Source organism: Rhopalosiphum padi, chromosome 2 (assembly GCF_020882245.1).
Source record: "Rhopalosiphum padi isolate XX-2018 chromosome 2, ASM2088224v1, whole genome shotgun sequence".
Taxonomy (NCBI): domain Eukaryota; kingdom Metazoa; phylum Arthropoda; class Insecta; order Hemiptera; family Aphididae; genus Rhopalosiphum; species Rhopalosiphum padi.
In genome coordinates, this window is record NC_083598.1 from 90,518,056 (window position 1) to 90,541,554 (window position 23,499).

Below are 23,499 nucleotides of genomic sequence, written 5' to 3' on the forward strand. Positions count from 1 at the left end.
GCATTTGGAAAAGAAATGACATAATAGAAAATGACTTAGCGTGTTAATATGTTAATATAGTATTTTTCGGTAAATTTAAACTGTAAATATTTGCGTGTAAAGTCAAATAGCATAATATACTCGTATTCAGACGTATTTTCCTCAACTCGAGTTTTCATTGAAGCAACCTCGCGTTGTTTTTATTTTGTATTCAATGTTAAATCAATATTACGCTGTGAGTTCATAACACTAATATTAAAACGAGATCTAAATCATACTGGTTAGAATATATTTTTAAAATTTATATTTTAATACATTAGTGCCATTATATAGCAAATCAATTAGTTTTTAAAATCAATCCAGTATAGGCTTGCGTGTACTGTAAAATAATGTATTTTTACCGGTAAAAAATAAAATGAACAAAATGATTGATTTTTATTAGGTTTAATGGATGTGAATAAAATACTACCTATAATATTATAACATCTATACACTAATCATAGATATAAATTAATATGTTATAGCGTTTGCAATATTGTTGATGGTGCGCAGCATTATTATTGTATTAATGTCATATCGAAAACACTCATAAAATAATTATTTAACGTCAACGCGATTAAACGATAAGAACTATATAATATATAAAGTTTTTGTCTCTGTTTTCTATAGATATATATAGCTGTATACTACATAATATTATATTGTAACCGACATGGTGGTACGTGATAATTTTGTGAAAAGCGAAATAACATGGTATTTCACAGTATATATTATATTCGTATACTGTGCGGTTTTACAAAATCGAACTTCTACAAAAAAGAAGTAAAATATAATAAAACTCACAGGGTGTGACACGTAAATCTCGATGTACAAAAAATACTTCAGTGACCTATAATAATTGGTGTTGTTTCACATCTCTCAAAGTTTGAACTCGTTCCATTCTAAAACTGGCACTAACAAATACAATGAAAATAATCACATTATTAATCTATATATCTCACTTCATACTAAACTTATACGAGGACATTATCTAATTGACAATTTGCACTTTACAGTTTTATACGAAAGGATGAGGTTCTCATTTGAAAACAATAAGTCTGTGTCAACAGCTAGGATATACTCTTTACATGTTTTTACATTATCTGTCAATCTACCTAACTGGAAAAATATATAAATAATTCCGAGTCGAATATATAGGGGAATATTATTGTCAAAAATGTAAATACCTAATTGTTACTATTAATACAAAATTTTGAAGAGAACACAATAATTTAGGGACAATATTATTCCTTTTAAAAACTATCATCTAACAAATAAATTATAATATAGTTTAGAAGTAAAATAATAATAAATAATAATAAAAGAAAAAGTAAAACGCTGTAACTGCTTTGTTGGATAATTTATTTTTATAAAGAGGATGACATACGTTCCTTGAATTTATTATTTTACTTAATATTTGCCGATAAGTGTTTGGACAGTGATATTAACTCAGATTAAAGGCTACACGGATCTCCCATATGACGGTCGTTTCGATTTTTCATATTGGAATTATTTTGGTGTAATATTGACCATTACATAGACGGATAGACTCGTGTATAAAACCAGGTCCGCCCTTTATATTTTCAATGGCACGGATAGCCTGAAGTATTTGATAATGCGATCTTTAAGTATACTTAAAAATTCTAAAAATCCGGATTTGAACGAGTGAACCATTAAAGCGCACAACAAAGTCAGTTCACGGTCGGCGAATCATCCCATTTAAGGATATATTATGTGCAGATAAACATATTATAATAGTTTCTGGGAACAGATAGGATAATACGGCGTTTTCACATACACGCGCGTCTTAACGTAATTCTCCAGTTATCTGAACACACTTGTGTAGGTATAGTAATAATTGCAACATTTGTCACGTGACAGATTAAAACCACTTCACCGGCACACGCGAGACGGTGGCTGTTTGTGAGTGTTTGTCTTCGAAGTGCTGGCGTACTCGGACACGGTAATTAACCACCAGTGACGGGTATGTGTGTATTATTATTATTATATGAGTAACGGGCGTTTCGCAGTAATTAGCCGCGATTCGATTGTGTCGCCGAGCCGTTGTATTCTGTGCCGTTAAATGTATATATAGTAATTTATTGTTTACGCGTCTGCCGCAGCCACTTCTATAATTTGTTCACGGACACCCACAACCGCTAGCTCCCGTCCATGTTGTTGTTTCCGGTTTTCCTGATGGCGACGTAGGTATACCACTATCCGGCGACGTCCGGGTCTCTACTCGTAATAAATTGGCATTAAGTTCCGGTCGGACGACCATAATATATTATGTACGCGTGTGCGCAGTGCTCGTGCGTTTGTTTTCACATCGCGGTGTTATACTACACACTTATGTAGGACGTGTACAAAAGACACGCGCGGGGTGTACTTACGGACATATGCACCATTACCCGCCACCGAGCGACAGCCAATATATACATATGACGTTCGTATGACGTTGCGCGTCATAGAATCTCGTGATCGAAGTACTTATATAATGACGGATTAAAAAAATAATAAAAACACTCTCAAATCTAACGATATATGATAAAAAAAATAGAGTAAAGGGAAATAAAATTGGCAAGCGCGTGTTATCTGAAAGAGACGAATATCGGGACGTAATCTTACATTTCCAACATTATGTCATTATGTAATTATGTTATCACCAGTTAAGAATGGTATATATTCCATTCGTAGAAAAATTCATTTTATAAATAATAAGTTTACGATTTTCTTTATATAAAACGTTAAAACTTGAGACGATTTAGTGTGAAAATAAATATTATTCATTCGGTCTTATTATTATTATTATTTTAATGATATCATATTTATTTTATTACATAACTTAGTTAATTAATAATATTGATTCATTAAGTCTACCGTGAATGATAAATTCAACTGTTTATTATATTTCTTAACAATTCAAAACGTATTTGAAAAAAAAAAACACAACGATAGGTACTACTTGGATAAAAAAATCAACATAATCATAATAGGAGTACATTGAATTTCTTATTAGTATCCTATCAGAATTGTTGCCAAGTTCTAACACGTAAATATGATATCCAAAGTAGGTCTTGATATTATAATAGGTACACGACACTACCGTAAAATCACTTTCAAAGTTCACCTTTGAAATATCGAGAATATTCTCCGACGTTAGATCCGATCAAACTAAAGGAATTATTCTATAACTCTCACGCTACTCCGATAGTTCGTTAAATATATGCGCTTGTAATAGCGTTAAGCAAGAACTTTACTGTCTCACAATGTCCAGTCGTTTATAATCAGTTTCGTTCAATATCTGTCATCGGAGGCTGTATCGATTGCGCCGCATAATACGATTATTTCTCGAGATACATTCCTCGCACGTTTAACCTACGACGCAGAATCATCAAGCCTACCGGATTCGCTTTTAAATCAAATAACTGCAGAATGGGTTCCTATTGTTCTAATTGTATAACTGATGTGGTAGTTGGTCGTCGGTTCGAACGATGATTAACGATCGTTAAACTTGTGTTTGCTTTCAAACGAAATGCCGAAATGGTTAGGTATGTCTATTTGTTAAACATATTTGGAATAAACAAAGCTATAAAATGATCACGATATTATTAGTTTAAAATAAAATTCAAAATCTAATAAACGAAATTAAATGAATTATGATATACTACCATATAATTTTATTTCTGATTTCTTGTATAACCTAGAGGCGCGCATTTTTATTTTTAATTTAATATCGTAAAAAATAAATAATGAAGGTTTATATTAAGCGATGTGATAAAATTCTATATTCTGATCCTAAAAGCTATTTACGCTTTTATTTAATTATTTTTTTTTCTACAATAATTTATTGATCTTGACGTTCCTTCCTTAATGGATAAATCGGTAAGATCTAGAAGTATAAAGATAACTTGCATAGTTGCATGTAAATATTTATACTGGTGTACAATATTAATATTTTAAATAATTTTCTTTATATTTTAGCATACTGTTTTATAAATAATTTATCAAAGGATAATTTAATCATAATAATATACTATATGAATGCAAGCATTCAACTAAAAAAAAAAAAAATTTTATTCTTTATTGAAATGTATATATTTTTTTAAAAGCACCTAGTATAATATTATTTGTTTAACATTTAATTTTTATATTAAATAAATAAAAACTATATTATAATACAACTATTATATTTATAAAACAATATTTGCATAGAAGCATTATTGAAGATTAAATGTCTTATTTTTATTAAAGTAATTTTTTCTTTAGTTGGCCAGTAAATATACCTATTTTCACATTCTTGGTATGTAATTATTTATATAGATTAATTATGATACCAAAATAGATTTCAGTTGGAATATTGGACTATAAACGTTTTTATATATATATATTTTAGATTCGTAAATAGCTATCTAGTATCTATATTATATGTAATTATTGGATCGAACAAAAATAATGATAATTGTAAAATACAGTTATTTTTTTAAAATCAATGAAGCCTAAAAAATATTGAAGTATTTGTTATTTAACTACAGATAGTAAAAAACCAGTTAAGTTCCTACAACCATATAGATTTTATTTCAAATTATTTGAACTAAATTATTTCTTAATTATAATAAATATGTATTCATTTTTAATTTTATAAATATATAATATATAAAGCATACAGTTTAAGAACTAAAATACTTTTAAGATAAAATAAGTTTTTTGGACATATTATAATCTATATATTTACACATAGAATATAGGGTATGATGTTTTTTAAGAAGTTATGAAACATTGTTTTATAGATTAATTTTATTTATTTATTTATTTTGATACAAAAAACATATTATTAAAAATTACAAAAATTACAAAAATTTTTATATTTTATTATATTTCTGTTTTACAAGTAATTTATGAGTAATATTGGCATTTATTGTCCAGAACTTTTTTCTTTTTAATACTATTTTCAAGATATTTGAAATTTATTTTAAAGTTTCATAAATCAATTCTATCTGATGACAGTTGGATTTGCTTTGGTTAGAATTATTTCAAAATGTCTGCTGGTTTTCCGAAAACAATTTTATAGAAATGCATAATCAAAAAGACATATTTCAGTAATAATTGTCAAAATACTGGAAATATTCATTGTTAATACTTTTATAAGAGACGTAACTTGTATGATTGATCTGAGAGTACTCTAAAGTACTCAATGTAGAACATTTAAAATGTATAATTCAAAAATAATTTTCCACTAGATATTTTCTATTATAATAATATATAGATATTATGATATTAATATTTAGGTAATATTAATATAAAAATTGAATACAATTTTTAGTTTAAAGTAATTTTAGGAAAATTATTCTATTATTTTATTTTTATTGAACGTATAATATATTAGGCACTTAAAACTTTCGTAATTTATTATTGATTTATTTTAATTAAAAAAAAAAAAATGTTTTATAAATGAAATGGCTACTAAATTAATGAACAATATGTCCACCAATGAGCTACTTTAATTTAATATAAATAAGTAAATAATAAATATATATAAAGATAGTATACTTTATACAATATGCAACAACACATATTTCATCATGTTCATTTAAACAATTGTTTAATAATTTGTATGTATCACACTGCAATGTTTTATTCAATTATAATTGTTATAAATTGTACGTTTAAGTGAGGTGTTTACGTAATATAAAGCTGTTGGAAAATTGTTTTATAACAAAAATTAGATTAACACATATTAAAATAACTGTAAACAACTTTAATACGAAAACTTATAAATCATATTATTGTTATATTTTAATTTGCATATTAAAGTCGATTACAAGTTTTAATAATGTTATATCTCAAAATAAACCAAACAAAATATCTGAATATTCATTTAAACTATTTATACTAGCTATAGTATTGCATTAATGGTGCATGATACAATTTCTCAAAGGTTGGAAAATGTGTGTTAAATGATTCTAAGTATTTAAAATGAAAATATTTTTTTATAAATGTGCCTATAATTTCACAAATTTTGTTTGTCAAATGAACATGTAAACTATAATTCCACGGAATAATAAAACAATAATAGAGATAGAAACAAAAACAAAAATTGTTTATTCAATTATTATCAAAAAGTTATGGCTTATAACTGAATAATTATTTTTGAAAATAAAGTTTTGTATATACTGAAATAGGTTAGGCCAATATAATAACTATGATTATACATACATCATATGTCATGTTATTGCAATATTATTAAGTTAAGAAGAATGACCACGACAAGAACGACGAAATCGCTAAAAAAATAAATGAAATACATTTTATGATATTATTGTAATATTATGTTGAACGGTTGGTATGTGTAATAATATGTATATAGACATGCTGTAAATACGTATATATATATATATATGACTTACTAATAAAATGCAAAATATAGTATGACTATAAATTGAGTAAAATCCACCATTTTGAAAATGATAGTGATAAAATGAATATATCAAATTAGAATTCGTATGGTTTAAATTGTGTTGCACTGTATATAATACGTATGTCTTTATCTTTTCTGCTTTCCATAATCCTACAGACAATTTTTTTGGTTTGGGATATTGTTTAGCATTTGGTTAGATTTCCATTGAATATTTATAAAATATATTATTCTGTTATCATACGAATAACTCATTTTATTTTTTTTTACATGGACTTATTATCCATTTCCATATTGTCATATACGAGGATAAGATTGCTATGAATTGCAGAAACACAATCATTCTTAAAATAAAATCTTATAGTATAAAAAAAGTCTCAACCTATCAATTGTATTGCATTTATTTATTTTAATTTTCGTTACGACCATTGTTTTTAAAAATGTATGCATATTGAAGCCGACGTTTGCACGTTACATTAAAAATGTATATAAACGAATAAATCTTGAATTTCCAGTCTTCACTATAGTTTCATATTTTTACCCGGATTAAATAATACTCAAACGTTTCGTTAAAATAATACCAACGACCAATATAAGTTGGTTGTAATTTAAAGATTTCATCGAATAAATAATAATAAAAAAAAAACATCTGTCGTATATCTGTATTGGATCCAAGATGCGAAATTGTTAATATTAAAATAAAGTATAGAACGTTATTCGTACGTACACCTTTAAATCAATTTTCGTTCGGTCTATATTCTTCAATACGTTAGGTACACAATAATAAATCAACTAAAATATTCACTTTCACTCTTCACACGTTCGAGTAACATCCAACATTTTCGAACTCTGTTTTTGACACAACACAAGATAAACTGTCACTGGACTAAACTATTATTCTTCTGCAGAGGATAATAGCACGTATGACGCGTGCATTATCTTTATTATACTACACTGTTTTATCATCGCGAAAATACATTACCATTAACATAATATATTACAACGTTGAACTGTATAAATGAACAAAAGTAAAACATTTTCAACTGCTGAACCGTCCCATTTAAAAATATTGGAATCAATCCACAACACGCGAATCAGACTTTCCATCGACGTCCTTTGCTCCAGACCGATTCAAGGCATCCTGACAGTAGCAGACATTCCGTATATGTATAGCGTACAAACATCCAAATGAGCAGCCAGAATATCAAGACTCTTCCAGGACATCACACCTCACCCGAAATATATATTCAGTAACATTTATACACAAAATATGGTTTCGAAAACATAATACGCACCATAACACCTTTGTAATCTTACTGGTTTCTCGCAATGAACATCAATCTCAACTAGCATACACTCCCCGAGAAATCAACATACTCTAATACATTAAATAATATATTTATGGAAAATCTCTCGCACACTCAAATCCAAAAACATATAAACACATGTCGCGTCCTATACGGAAGGTCGTACGTCGGGATGACTATCAATCACGAATATAACCAATTCCGATGGAGACTCTCTGAAAAATGCTTTATACATAAAGTTTAAGCTCTAGCCATTCTCAAAGCCGTCGAATAAATTATTGCAAATATCGACCACAGCTACATTACGATACATAGCGATTCTTAATCTACCCTCATCGATTTTCAAGATCCTGGGCATAGCCGCTAAACAAGCATATTCGTCCTTCGATGCTCTTACCTCTTCTCTATTTTTCTACAGCGATATTAAACATTTTATCGAAATGGATACACTCCGTCAATCGGGGAAAGAATAAAAAAAAATTAACGTCGAGCTCAATAAAATGAAAAAAAAAAAAAAATACTACCTTGAACCTTCCCTGTTAAACCCCCCCAAAAAAATATGAGTCGGCTATCAACCGCCTCACGCATTTATATTTAATAAAAAAAGATGACCTCTCTATCTGTACACGCTGTAGGATGCTTCTCACCGTCCAACATATTCGTACTGTAAGTAGAACATATAACACGGAAAGAAAAATACTACGAATACCCGACCACCTATTATAGCGAAAACATTAAGCTCTGATCCAGCTTATATCATCGTGCTTAGCCAATTTCAATCGGTAACCCATCTCATCAACCAAGTGTAACGAGCACCTATAAACCATTACACTACAACAATATATCACAGTTATTATAAACATCTAAGTTAACTAATTCCGTATTTATTCCTGTGTTTAATATTTATTTATCTATATTTGTTTACCCTATTTTATTTTGTTACATCTCATTTGATTTATAATATACTCCCAAAAAAAATAATATAATAATTATTATATTATAAAGTATAATATGTCTTAATATCTAATTTATATTATGCAGTGTTACGTCTAATGGCCACAGCAATCGCAGATTTTTATTTTTTTATAAAAAATTAAAACATTTGCAATGCGGTCGATTTACTATTATAAATTGTCACGAAAGGTCGTTTGCCACAATATTTGTTAAGCTAATAAAAGTGTCCAATACGTCGTTCAATTTCTCTGGTTTCATCTTTAACGAATTTTTCTATTGTAATTTGTTGTTGATTTTATTTTTATTTACATTTACAACAATGGTTACGATTAACAACATGATTAACAACAATATTAATAAAATATTATAATTATTAATAAAATATTAATGATCAGTTAAAATCAAAATGCATACAGAAAATACTGCCTTATATATTATTATCTTAACTACAGCCAACATTAAAAAATATTTCAATATTTGTAATAGTCTTAAAATAGTTGAACATAACAATTATAAACATAAAAAAATGTTATTATTTTTACTGTTGCATATCTAAATCAAAGATCGAAGTTTATTGTTGATAAATTTTCGTTCAAAAAGAATATTTTTGTATTGTTTAATTTCAGATGGGAAAATATTAAAGATATTAGTAAGATAACGTAATAATACAAAATGCGATCAATGATATTATTAGCAGCAGTTACATAAGCAATAAACTAATAATGAGCATATTATAGGAGATAATGCACGTGACGTAATTAACATTTTAAAGACTTTTCAAAAGTTTTAATTTTTTACGATAATTTATGATATTTTTGGCAAATTTTATAGATTTGTATGGATTTCTCAAAGTAATCGGAGAACGTTTTAATATTATATGCTGTAACATTAATACCTTTAACATGCACACATTTGATTTTTTTTTATACTCCGGAAATGTTTTTTTTTATAATAACTGAAAGAAAACGGATGAGTTTATGTAGGTGTATCAACATGGGGTCTGCTGTGTTTGCTTTCTCACAAATAAGCGTCTACCCACTACATTATTAACGAAAGAGTATTACTCGTTTATTGACGAAAGTTTAAAACTTATATTTCAATATAGGTACTTAAATTCAAATTTAAAAAAAAAAAATATTTACAGAAATCACATCTATATTCAGTTACGTCATGGCCAGAACCTTTAATTTTCAATATTAGTTTGAAACTTTCACATGGCGTAATCGACGTATTCTGTTATGGAATGTAACCACAATGATATCTCTTTTTGTGAATTACTTTTTAAATACATTTTGGTACTATAGGTGTTGGGGGGTATTGACACTGTGGCATTATGTTATCAACTGTTATTGATAGACAGTCTTATTTGGTGTGTTAATATTATTATGTTCAAACTAAATAACGATAGTATATATACAATATACATACATAATATTATATAATATGTGTGAAAGACTAGAGATAAGGAGACCAAACTTGTATATACAATAAACGTTCAGTAAATATATTGTATACCTTTGTCCTCAACAGTTTGCGCGCATTAAATCGTCTGACAATATGACATTTTGTTGTTTATTTTTTATGTATAGATAATATTCTAAAATATGACAAACCCAAAATTTACCAATACATTAGACAGAAAAATACTCGATTTGTCTATCCTAGTAAATGTATAAAAAATAACTTATAGGTTTTTGTAATTACTGTAAAATTATGTATAAATAAATATTATATAATATGTTGTAAATTATTATATTGAATAATATTAAAATTATACGTAAATTATTATGTATGAATGGTAATTTTAAAACATAAAAAATGTATAACAAGTTATATTATTTTAAGATAAAGTACATTTATTGAAAAAAAACATCATAATCATAATGTTAGACGGGTTAAAATAGCCTTTCGAGTGACTACCACGTAGATTAGTAGAGAAAACAGTGCTCAATATTTTACGGAATGTACATGTGTATGAGTTTAGTTTCCTTATCTCTAATCTGTACGGGAAATATTTTGGTATTTAAAACAAAATACAATAATGGAAATTTAAAAAGTTTTTAAACTAAATATATAAATAACTAATCAACGACGGATGTATAATTATCATTTGTTTATAATTGGAAATACATTAAAGATAAAACTAACTTTGGTACTTATCAATTCTTCGTTATAATTATATATTATTAAACATGATTTAATATAAATATATTTATAATTAAGCTGCAAAACGCCATATGCTAAATTAACTGCTAATATCTGATTTGGAAAAATCTACCAGTTATTAAGATATATTTTATATACTCTTATTATTACAGAGCTAATTATAATTACTATTGTAACAAGTAGAGTCATAATAATTCATAATTAACTTAAATTTATTTATAAGATTAAAGATTATTTTTTTATATAACGTATATTTGCATTACAATTTATCATGTGTAGTAAATGTGTTTATTAGTAAGAACGGTTAGTGAATTTTTATATATAATTTGTTACAACTGAACTTAAGTTGAATAAATATTTTATTTATAACTACTCTGTCGATAATGTCTTTGCTAGTCTGATGGTGTTTTTTTTTACGATAAAGTAACTGTTTTATTTTATTCAGAAATAGAAACTATTTAGTATTTAATGAATTTAATTTGATCCTTGGAACCAATCCACAGAAAATTTATTAACGACGTATATATACCGTTCATGTGGAGAGTTAACCACATGACCCACATTACAAGATGATTTAATACTTAGAATTTAGGTCCACATATAAACTATCTAAAGAATATGATAGGTGGGTATATAATATGATAAATTCTATAAGATATTATATTTATTAATACTCTATAGTAGGTAAATATATACTTTTCATATTTGTATCATGTTTTTATTTTTTAATATGAAACTATTATACATTTATTTATAAATATTTAAAATTGAAAAATATGTTTTGAAAAGTACTCGAGTATATTCGTGGTTTTGACGTCACTTCGAATTGGGTTCACGAGATGTAATTTATATGAGAAATCTTGAATTTTAAGATACAGCTGGTAATGAAATATTTATAAAATGTTATGAAAAATTTAATTCAAAAATCTTCTTACGCATTTGCAGTGGTTTTTGGATAACGTGACCCAAGTATCTGGTATTAAACATTTTTATTTGAAGTTCTTTGTAAAAAAAATAAAAATAAAACAAAAATATCTCGATTATAATCAATAGAAATAACATCAAATTTTAAGCTTAAAACGTAAATTATTTTTGTTTTGGCGTTGTAAAGATCGTGAATTACGTTGCGTAGGGTTTTTAAAAATGTCTAAATTAATGCGGCGTTGCAGGTACCTCAGGATGTAGACCGCCAACAAACAACTAATAGCAAAGGATGATTGACGACGTGCGCAAAGTTCGTAATAGGCATCGCTGGGCGAGACTACGTCCCTACAATGCTTCGCAACAGCAGTTTTCGTTGTCAAAGTGAATTATATTTTTTCCAAAAACTGTGTTTTTCTTTTTCTTATACTGCCTATTTATTATTTTTATCACTATATAATATAATATGCGTGTTATTTAAAGACTCGTAGAGATCATAGAAATATATTTATATTACTTTTAAAAAGTACATTTATATTCATGGAGTGTTTATCCGCCGTCAACTAGTAAAATTACAATACGTGGTGTTAAATATAAACGATAATGTGGAAAAATAAAAAAATAAATAATATTTATGGTATTTTTTTACAGGTTAGGTTATTATATATTTATATAACCCAAAACAACAGATTTATTTAATCCCTTTACTATTGTTCTGTGTTTTGTTTGGCATATAAATAATATTATATAATAATAAAATAATAAAAATATTTTGCGTTTAATAGTTACTCATTATTAAACAACGTGTTCAAACAACTATATTCGCACTTTGATTTATTAATAAGTTAACTGTGTATTATAAATTAGTAGTAGTATGATTATCTACATAGAAAACAAACGTTTACCAGCCCACAGGCATTGTTTTTTCGTTCGACAGTAATTTCAACTTCTGAGTACAAAAGTTAAGCATTTTTAACGAGTATAATAAGTTTAATAATAATCTATCTCTTTATCGTTCACGATAAAAAAAACGTGCTTCTTAGAAATTATTACAAAAAATGCATTATTAAACGCAATAAATTATTATAAAATATATTTTATGTGATGCATTTTTTTTTGTTTTTGGCTACTCTGAACAATTTGAAAATATTGTTAATTGAAAGATTATTTTGATATAATAAGAAATATTATTGTAATACAAACAATGAATGCGTTGAAATTAATTATATTTAATATTATTATGATACATATTACAATGAAATAAAACAGCAACGCAGTACCACAATTGCCTATACGATGCGCCGTGTTACGAAAAATAAAAATATAAGCTATTAATAATTACTATTTTAAATGCGTCACTTACGTCCCAAATCTTTTTAAAGTCATTTTGGTGTATCCTGAGCAGCTCGCATGTAGTTTTCGTGCACACTGTCATGTCTCTGGGCAAGTCATGGACTATTGATTCGCCGAAAGTAGCACCAACGTCCAGAGTGACAACGGCCTGGAAGAAACATGGAGCAATATTATTCATTACTTAATGTGCCTTGTGAAAATTAAAGTAATTTATGACTGTACACGTGGATACAACATGACTATGAGTTGATTTATTTATAATAATAGTGTATAGTAAAAAACCATGAGCTTTAGTCTTAATTTTCTGAACTGAACAAAATACACAAATATTAGTTTTTAACGCCTACTATATTTTATATTTTTATATAAGTAATTGTAATGAAAATAGATGTAAGACCAAATTTAATCATACCAATTTAACCATGATAAATAAGATTTATGAATTTTTTAGTAGTATTATTTATTTAGTAAATGTTGCGAGCGCATATTATATTTTTGATAGTATTGTTTTTGTAAGTTTTTATTCTATTAAAAATCTATAATCTATTTTTTAATTATTTTGATAAAAATAGTTGTTTGTAAGTTTATTAAAAATAATATTATCAGCATTGTTTTTAATAGACCACCAGTTTACTAATATATATAATGGCTTTTTTGAAAATATTCATAACACATTAATGCTTTATTTATAACCATTAAGTTAAACTAATAATTATTCCTGAATAATAACAAAATTAAAATATTATAAGTTTGATTGAAAATTATTAAAAGCATAGTTAAAGAATGATACTAAATTTATTTTCTTGGGTATTATATCTATATTTTTTCTAAATTTGTGTTGGATATAGATTATCTTATCTAAATTCATAAATTCAAATTAAAAGAATTTTTTAACACAATTCTGAATATAAATTAAATTTGTATAATCTTGTACAATTTAAAAATATAATCCAATTTGTTACAATAATAAATTGATCTAATTTACGAGGGATTATTATTAATATTATTTTTTTTTTAATTGAAATTCGTTCAAACATCTTTAGAAACGAGATTCGATTAATTTATTTTTCACTGCTAAACATCGTAATATCTTTGTATTTTAAAGGTATTTTTTTTATATATAAAATGGTAGTAATCATGAAATAAAAATTTTGTAAAAATGAATTTCATATTTTTGAATTTTATATTTAAATAAAAATAAATGTATATAATATTATTTACACATAATACGTATTATATACCCATTTTAAATCGTGAAAATAATGTAACATGTAATTTTAAATATTTGAATCGTAGTTATTATTGAGCAACTACGTGTTAAAACCGATTTTCGACGAAATAATAAATTATTACACGGATTTGAACCCTTTTCAATTCCAATACGCCTTGTGTATGCTATAAATATTAGCCAGACCGAAACTTTTTGAATTTTGAATAATACAATCCTAACTTTTATGACTTCATATAAACTGAATGTGTGATCGATTGCATTGAAATATAATGTCTAAACGCTTTTATAAAATTTTTAAATACAATATTATTCCAACAGCAAACTACTATAACATTCGTTAAAAATTAATTTTATATTTTTCTAATACTCATTAATACGTAATTATAATATTTACTATATACTAAAACAATAAACATAATTTTATAATTGCATATATAATATATTATATATAACATAATAATTAACGTTTAGAGCTTTAATTAGTAGACATTAAATAAAAATACAGTTTCATATAACGTACAACGTATTTATAACGTGTGAGATCTAAATTATAACTCGAGTACTTTTATAAAAACTTTGAAAAAGCATTAAAATTATAATATTTGTCTATATGATAATAAACTACAATGACGAAAACATCTAATTTATATAATACTTCTAGTGGTATCCATGGGAATTACGATTTATAACTTCAATATCAAAATATATTTTAAATTGTTATTCTACATAATTTTAAATAAATTTTATTTTAACTATATTTTTGGTTTGTATTAAAGTATACTCATATATATGTATATATTTTGAAAGTGTAGATATTTTAATTTAAAGAACAATGAATAATTAATAAAAAAAAATCACATTTTAATATCACAATTTGTTTATTTTTAATTACAGATGACTCATTGAATTAAAACTTAATTTATTATCCAAAAGTGATTTAAGCTATGATTTTTATAAACTTAAAAGTTTGTGATATTTATATAGAATTAATGAAAAATTATATGAAAATGGACTTAATCAGTGAAAAAATTTTAACTCGAGTATACATTTTAAATTAAAATCTAATTGTATGTACAATTATAAATTTTCGATGGCTACAAAAACAAGATTTTGCTGTTTAAATGTAGTGATAAGAAAATCTGAATCTATTTTAATGTACTAAAATCCTACTGTTAGTTACATATTTTTTCACTGTCAAATTACTATTTTAATATTTAGTTAAAGATATATTTGAAAATTATCGTTCGAATAATGTAAACCACTCCTGCTCGATTAACAAATAAAATAAAGGCGATTGAAAATATTTTATTAATATTTGTATTGTCTCTTAAGTATTTTTCCTGAAATAACAAGTAAAGGTCATCAATAGTTCACTAAGAATAATCGTAATTGAATAATTTAAGTATGTGTTTTAGTGCAAAATATCACTATATATCTACATATATCGTTATCGGATGATTAAAATTATTAGTTTTTATAAATTTAAAATTATATTTTTATCCTGGTATTTATAATTATTGTGCCTATTACGTGCGTCATTAAAAGATAAAACTCACTTTTAGGATAAAATCATATTTCTAACCACAAAAAAAAAAGATTTAAATAATATGTATAGTCTTAATAACTGAAACATAATTTCACATGATATAACATTGATTATTTAACCTAACTCTCAGTAATAAAAAACATACTCATGTAAGAACTATCATCATTATTTATATCATTTTATTTATTTTTTCTTTTAATTATATTGTTTTTCAAATTTATTTTTACAATAATAGTTATAATTGTATTCAACAAAGTATCTATTAGTTTTATTAGTCAATTACAATATTTAAACAATTCGTACACTTAGTTTTTCGTGTGACCACATAGCTAAAATTGTGATTATTTCCAAACCATTGTCTCCACTAATATCTCACAATTTCAAGAAGTATAATATACAAATTATTGTGTAATATTATTAGATATGACGAGTCGTATAGATTTTGGTTCGTGATATTTTAAGTTATAAAATTAATGGATACGATTACGACAGAAAGTGAAATACACGTTATGAGATTAAATAGATCAATAAGTATGTGTGACACTTTTTTGACACAACAAAACAGCAAAATATAAATTAAACATATAGTGTTCGTTTAAATACAATGTGTAATAATGATAATACCATAACTTACGGTTATAATCATAATAATCTTATAAACTATGAATATGTTATATAAACTTTTTGTGGTAGTTTTAGATTAGTAATCATATATGTAAATATTTCAACAACTGTGGTTTGACTAAAATATATTATTTGTATGCAATTGTGTTTAACAATAATAATATTAGCAAATGTAAAACTGAAAACGACCATCCGAAAGAAGTTTATAACTACAAAAACGAAAAACTCACAAAATCGTTATTCACGCGTTAAATTAGTCAAATCGCGCTCTAAACATTATAGCCGTGGCTTTTTGTAGTATAACTTTTAAAAATAAAAACGGGACTCCGAAAACAGATTTATGAGGTGGGTACTTGACAAGTTTTTAATTAATTATTGAAATGAGAACTTCCGTACGATTAATGCAGGTACTCTATGATTCGCATACATATGACATTCCTATATAGATGGCTACAAAACGGGTTATAAACAATAAATCAACATACATTAAATAATATAAAACAATAGAATAGCTGGGTTGTTGAGATGCTGTATACAGTGGTATATAATGGCGAGTGAAACTAATTGGAGTTTCCACTGATTGGGGTGAGCAACGCATGACACGACGTGTTGAACGTGACAATGGAGCTGATGATGAACTGAAATTTTAGCCACACAATTACATTTAAAAGTGACAAAATATTATAAACGGAGAACGATTCTGCCTACACACAATTTTTTTCTTTCGAATAATGTGTATAATTTAAAAATTCCTCTCATTAATATATTATATATATATATATATATATTAATATGTATAAACATTATTTATATAATATATTTTAAGTGTATTCATTTTTTGTGCTATAATTTATGATAATAACATATTATATTTTATTATAATATTATCATATTTATATAAAATATAACTGTAATTACGTCAGATGTGACAATTTGAAAACCATTTAATTATATTGCGAGTAAATTTTAAGATTTTGCAGATAAACTATTCAGCCAATTAAAAATTCCATATAAAGTTTTGAAAATGATTACTCATATACATCCAAAATAGTTGTGACAGACGTAATACCCGAATTAAACCGTAACGAAAATAAAATAGGTATCGGCTGACATCATATTATTCGAAATAACTTTGAGAAATAATATGACAGGTGATTTGATTGTATATGTTTCATGACGATGATTAATTTTCAAAACTCTTAAAATGTGATTTTATTATCTCTCGAATATAAGATTTTTTAAATGCATTGCAATAATTAAAAAATGCTTTATAAGATTATATGTTATAATATCTATATTAATATTCGTTTTTGTGTTTAATATTATATTATGTTATAATATTTATACTATACAGTTAGTTATATTTAGTATTAATATTCATCATATTTTAACTGAAATTATATTAACACATACCTAATGAATATCTTATAAATATTATAATATTCACTGTTCACTACAGGTGACACTTATAAAAACGTGGTTAATAAACACAATAATTGATTTTATTTTTTAAAATTGTTAACATTAGTATAAATAAATAATAATGAAAAAGTGAATCTTTTATTTGAATAATGCTTGTGAACTTTAATTTTCAGACATTTCTTGTAAGTGATCGAAACAGTTAGGGCCGTATTTAGGAATGAGAGGATAAAAATAAGGGACTGTTACCTCGGATGACTGATTTGGGAGAGAGACAGATGACTTTTTAAAATGTTCATTGTTTTAATCCTTTTATAATTTAATTTAATCATTTACTTATTTACACTTAATATTATATTTTTATGTTATGCAATTTGTTACCTTGACTTGTTAATTATTTAAATATTATCACGTTAGCATACATATTTTAAGCGTGTTAGTTATGTATTAAACATCGAATGTGATTAAATTACCACCACCAATTTTCAAGTACGATTAACAAATTTTTGAAATTGCATTCAAGAAAAACAATTTAATAATGTTTTTATTTTCAATTTTTAATAGCAATTTTATTTTGTCAACCAAATTGTTTTTTTTTTTAACGAATCTATTTAATAGGGTCTAATAATTCCCAACTACCTACTACCAGGAATATGGTTATTGGTAATATTTTTTTACGTTAAGATAATATTTTGGAAAATTGAAAAATAAAATGTTCAAAGTATCACGTATAATATATTTAAGATTCTCGAAATGTTGAAGGTTGACGTATACAACTTATTGATTACTTTTTTTGTGAAACTGTGTTCGCAATAAAATATCATAAAAATAAAAAAGAATATTATTATAAAACCATTACATTCCTTTCATTGTTCAGAATCTAAAAGTTCAGAGCTTTTCAATATTGGGCACTTTTTTTTCTCATTTTGGCTCAGATAAATGGGACATATTGTTATTATTTTTAATTCGGACGTGACATTATAACATTTGAAAAAATATTTTGGGCACAGCACTCTATATTATTTTAGAATAGCTATAGTTCCATTTCTTCAACAGTAATATAAATACAATTTTCATCTTAAATTGTTATGAATAATAATAATAATAATAATAATAATAATATAATGGTATATTTCAAGAACAAGACGTGATATTATGTATAAAAATATCATTTATATTCAGTTTCTATATTCAAATATTCATATGTTTGTATATAGCTATTTAATATGAAACTAAAAATGATTAAAAATCACGTAAGAAAAACAAAAATGTGTAAAGACAATGATGTAAGTAAGTACTTATTATGATTTTTAAAATGTATATAAGTTTCTATATGGTTTAAAAGTCGCCAGTCGTTTCAAAGTTCAACGGCAGTCCAATTTTATTCGGCTCTTGCTCAAAAATTAATTTTTAAATAATTTATTACGGTTAAGTATTATTTTTATTTATTCGGTTGTTGTAATAGATTGTTGAATTGATCACATTTTCCGAATGTAGGTTGTAGTGTGGTGTGTTAATACTTGATTGTTTAGACTGTAAGTATATAATATATCGATATATAACATAATACTATTGTGAGCTTCAGCATCTATCGTAAATAATATATTTCATAGATTTTATCAGCCAAATCAATTTCACGGTTTAAAAGCAAAAATAGTATAATATGACTCTCGAATAAACCAAACGTCAATTTAATCCATTCAAAGTACCTATATTGATTCTTAATCACGTTTAGGTTCTGAACGGAGCAATAAATGTATAGATTTTACAATGATAAGTATTTTTTTCTTAAAATAGTTTTTGCGTAAGTAAAAATTCTTAGGCTTTTAAAATTGGGGATGTTTTATGGTGGCAAATATTTATAATCGGAAAAAAACAAAAAATAAAAATTAATGAAAAACGCAAATCCAATTTTTGATAAAATTGATTTAGTTTTTTTTTTTTGTATAACTCAAAAACAAATAACCCTAGATACTTGAAAATTGCATCAAATATTTATACTGTTGTTTTTATTTACGATAAAATAATCAAAATATTTGAAAATGTTCAATCTATTTATTTGCATGAAAAATTTTCATTGTAACAATTTTTTTTTTCTATAAATGCCAATTAAATCTTATTCGCTCAGTGAATAACGCTGGATAAAAATGACTAACAAAATAATACAAAGCTTCTCATAAATTTTAAATTTAAGTGTTAAAAATATCACGAAAATCTAGTCATAATTTTTTTTTTTTTTTACAAGTGTTTAAAGTTAAAATGTTGATAAAATTCATCAAAATCTCAAAAATATATAATGTATGTTGTAATTATAAATTCATAAAAAACGTCATACTATACCTAAATTTTGAAAATTATATGTAAGGTTTTTTGAAAGTTTTTCAACATTAATATAAAAATAAAATTATACCGGAAAGCGCAATCAATTTTATATGATAATTTGAAATTAAAATTGTTACCACGTTGGATATTCACACGTAAAAAAATTATTTCTCCTCAAACAATTTTCGATATTTTGTTGTATTTCTAAAAAAATAATAGTGTATACTAGACAGTTTACAAACTGTTTATATTACAATTTTCATTTAATGATAACATTTTCAAAATATTTTAACTATTTTTGAGCTAATTATAAGCATGCCAAATTACCAATTTTTTTTTGGTTTTTTATTTATAAGTTTTGTTAAAAAATTATTCGCAGGGTCAAAATTCTTTAAAATTTAATACAAGATCCCACATAAAGTGTTCTAAAATCTGTAAAATATCAAAAATACTCTTGTACAATATTTTACTTAAAAATTCATAACAACTTTTATTTGTATATATACATTTTGGAAATTTAAGTAAATATTCCGTCATGGGTAGTTGATGCTGGGAACCATAAAAATCTAATAAATATGTAATGGTTATTATTTTTATAGATATTTTATATTTAAATTTGGACAAAATGACTTATATAAACGATAAAAAATGATGTTTTTTGTTTTATTTTAATTTAAAAACATTATTTGTGGAAACTTAAAACTTTTACGTATACCTATTATTAATTTTACTATACACAATGAATTTTTTTATTTCTTTTAATTATATATTATATATTTATACTATGAATTAATTTTTTTCTTTTGCGGTATTTATGAAAAGATGTTAATACATTTTGAGTTACTTATATAAAAATTTTTTAATAGCATAATATAAAAACATACTATTAAATTATTATTAAATAATATTTTCGGAAAAATATTATCAAACATTCCATAACGCTAAAAGTAAAATAAATTACTTTAATAGCTACATCAAAAACATATCATGAAATGCACTTGGTAATATAAGTTGACAGACCGTCTCCACTCTGAATCGCTTTTTGTATACAATGATGCATCATTGAATTTAAATTTAATACACCCATAATAGTGACTCACTCAACTCGTAATGTACAGTAGACTGGTAGGCAATTGATTAAATTTTTATTTGAACCAGTTTCTAAAGCATTCAACATTTTGAGGTATTAAATAATATAATGTAGTGATTGTCAAAAATAATTTTAAATTTTTAAACATTTTTAATTTTAACTTATTAATCATCCTAAGCATAATAATATATTATTATTATTTTTTTTTTTTAGAATTTTGGTACATATAATTTAAGTATTGAATATCGAGAATAGTTGACAATAATTGTAGTTATAACTATTTAATTTTTTTATAACTGAAAGTAGTGACGGAACACAGTTATACTGGCAAAAAATGTTGATCCACTACAAAATATTATATATCTGTTCAGTTCATCTGAAACTTAAATGGAAGTAAACACTGGTCAGTTTGATTTCATTGCCAATACACTTTAAAGCTTATCATGTAACATACTATAAAGTTGTATGTTTTGTATTTTATCTTGGTATAAGTACTTATATCACAGTTAATATTACTGTATAACATCGTTTACAAGCATTATATAATATATAGTTTTAATATTTTATGCCAATGCTATATTATAATATACTCGTAGTTTAATAATAATGTAATGGTGTAGTATTGTATTTATTAATTTTTATTTATGGTGGGCCATGACAAACCCCGTTTCCGTTTAGCCTCTCTCGAGTTTAGAGGACTTAACCCGGGTCGTCTGTGTATTATTATAATGTTATAAGCCTGGATATAGGTATCAAAACCGAAAAAAAATATAACCGCTATAACACGCCAACACGCGTGTCGTAGTTATAAGAATGACGATCGCGTGTGCGGAGGCGTCGTGACGTAAAAAAAATCGTCGAGAGAAAAAAACCAAATGATGAAATGCTTTTTTTTTTGGCGTCCCGCAAGCGTAAAGGGATCGAAAGGGTGCAAAACAAACACAAACGTTCCTATACACGGGTACTTTATAAATAACCTGCGTAATAGTCGAGCGAATAGTAAAACACACATGGTCTATAATGCACAATATACGTGGGATAAAAAAGTGTAGGTACATCAACGAACATTTTGATACCAGCATAATGATTTTTATCGGAAGGTGCCCTAATGCGCTGAAGACGTGATTTATATAATTTAATTTCAATAATATACAATGTATTGTTAAATTTATTAAAAATGTTATTATTTTATTTTTTTTAAGAACAGAGTAATTTGTTTTTACCGAGATTAAGAATGTCGACGAAACAGGGGCAATTTTTATACTATACATAAATGGAGTAAAACACGTTTAAATCAATAACTAATAATTTATAGTGTGTGCAGGTTTTTTTTTACGATTCGATAGAAAAGCATAATAAAAGATTTAAAAATAAAATGAACGGTTATGTTTTTTTTTCGTGTTTATACAGCAAACATTTATTTGGTGATGTACAAATCCGGTCACAATAATAATTCTTGACAAGAAATACTATCTGATTTTCTTTTGAAAATATTTTACATGCATTGTGCGAAATGAAACCGTACAATATACTTGTCAATAAAAATACAATTCTAGTACGCGTTGATTGAAGTAAATATCTAATAATAACGAGCAATGGTTTTTTATTATTCATTTTTTGAAATATGCATTTTATTTACAAATTTAAATCATATAAATAGTTGTTATTGGTGCAAAATAATCGATATTTATTATGAATATAGAATCGTAAATAAAAAATAAGAATAACATTGTACAAATTCAAAAATATAACAATATTTTACTGTTCCAAAATAAAAATTAGCTTAAAGGTAAACTTATATTTTCTTGAAAATAATTTATATTTTTGGAAATAATTTGAACTCATAACATATTAACTGATCTTGAACGGTGTTAACTATGACAAATTAAAATTCCTATGGATTTAAACGTTTTTAAACTCCGTAAAATTATGTAAACTGTTTAAAATTTTAACACGGAAATGTTTCGATTAAGTATAAAATACAGGTTTAAATTATATCCAATCATTATAACTACAGTAAAAACTCTTTATAACGAAAAACTCTAAATAACGTAAATATTACATTATAATGGTTGGTTTGATTTATAACCTATTTTATAATTTGTATACCTTCTGTATAACGTAAACTCTCTA

General features: G+C 25.3%; 1 protein-coding gene across 2 annotated transcripts in view; it reads right to left on the reverse strand.

Annotated features, from left to right (window-relative positions):
• LOC132920315 (rap guanine nucleotide exchange factor 4) overlaps positions 1-23,499 on the reverse strand; it is a 197,338-nt gene that overhangs the window by 38,667 nt on the left and 135,172 nt on the right. For both annotated transcript variants that reach the window (XM_060982598.1, XM_060982599.1), the window contains one exon: positions 13,145-13,282. In XM_060982598.1, the coding sequence (XP_060838581.1) occupies positions 13,145-13,282 (138 nt within the window). The remainder of the gene's footprint in view (positions 1-13,144; positions 13,283-23,499) is intronic.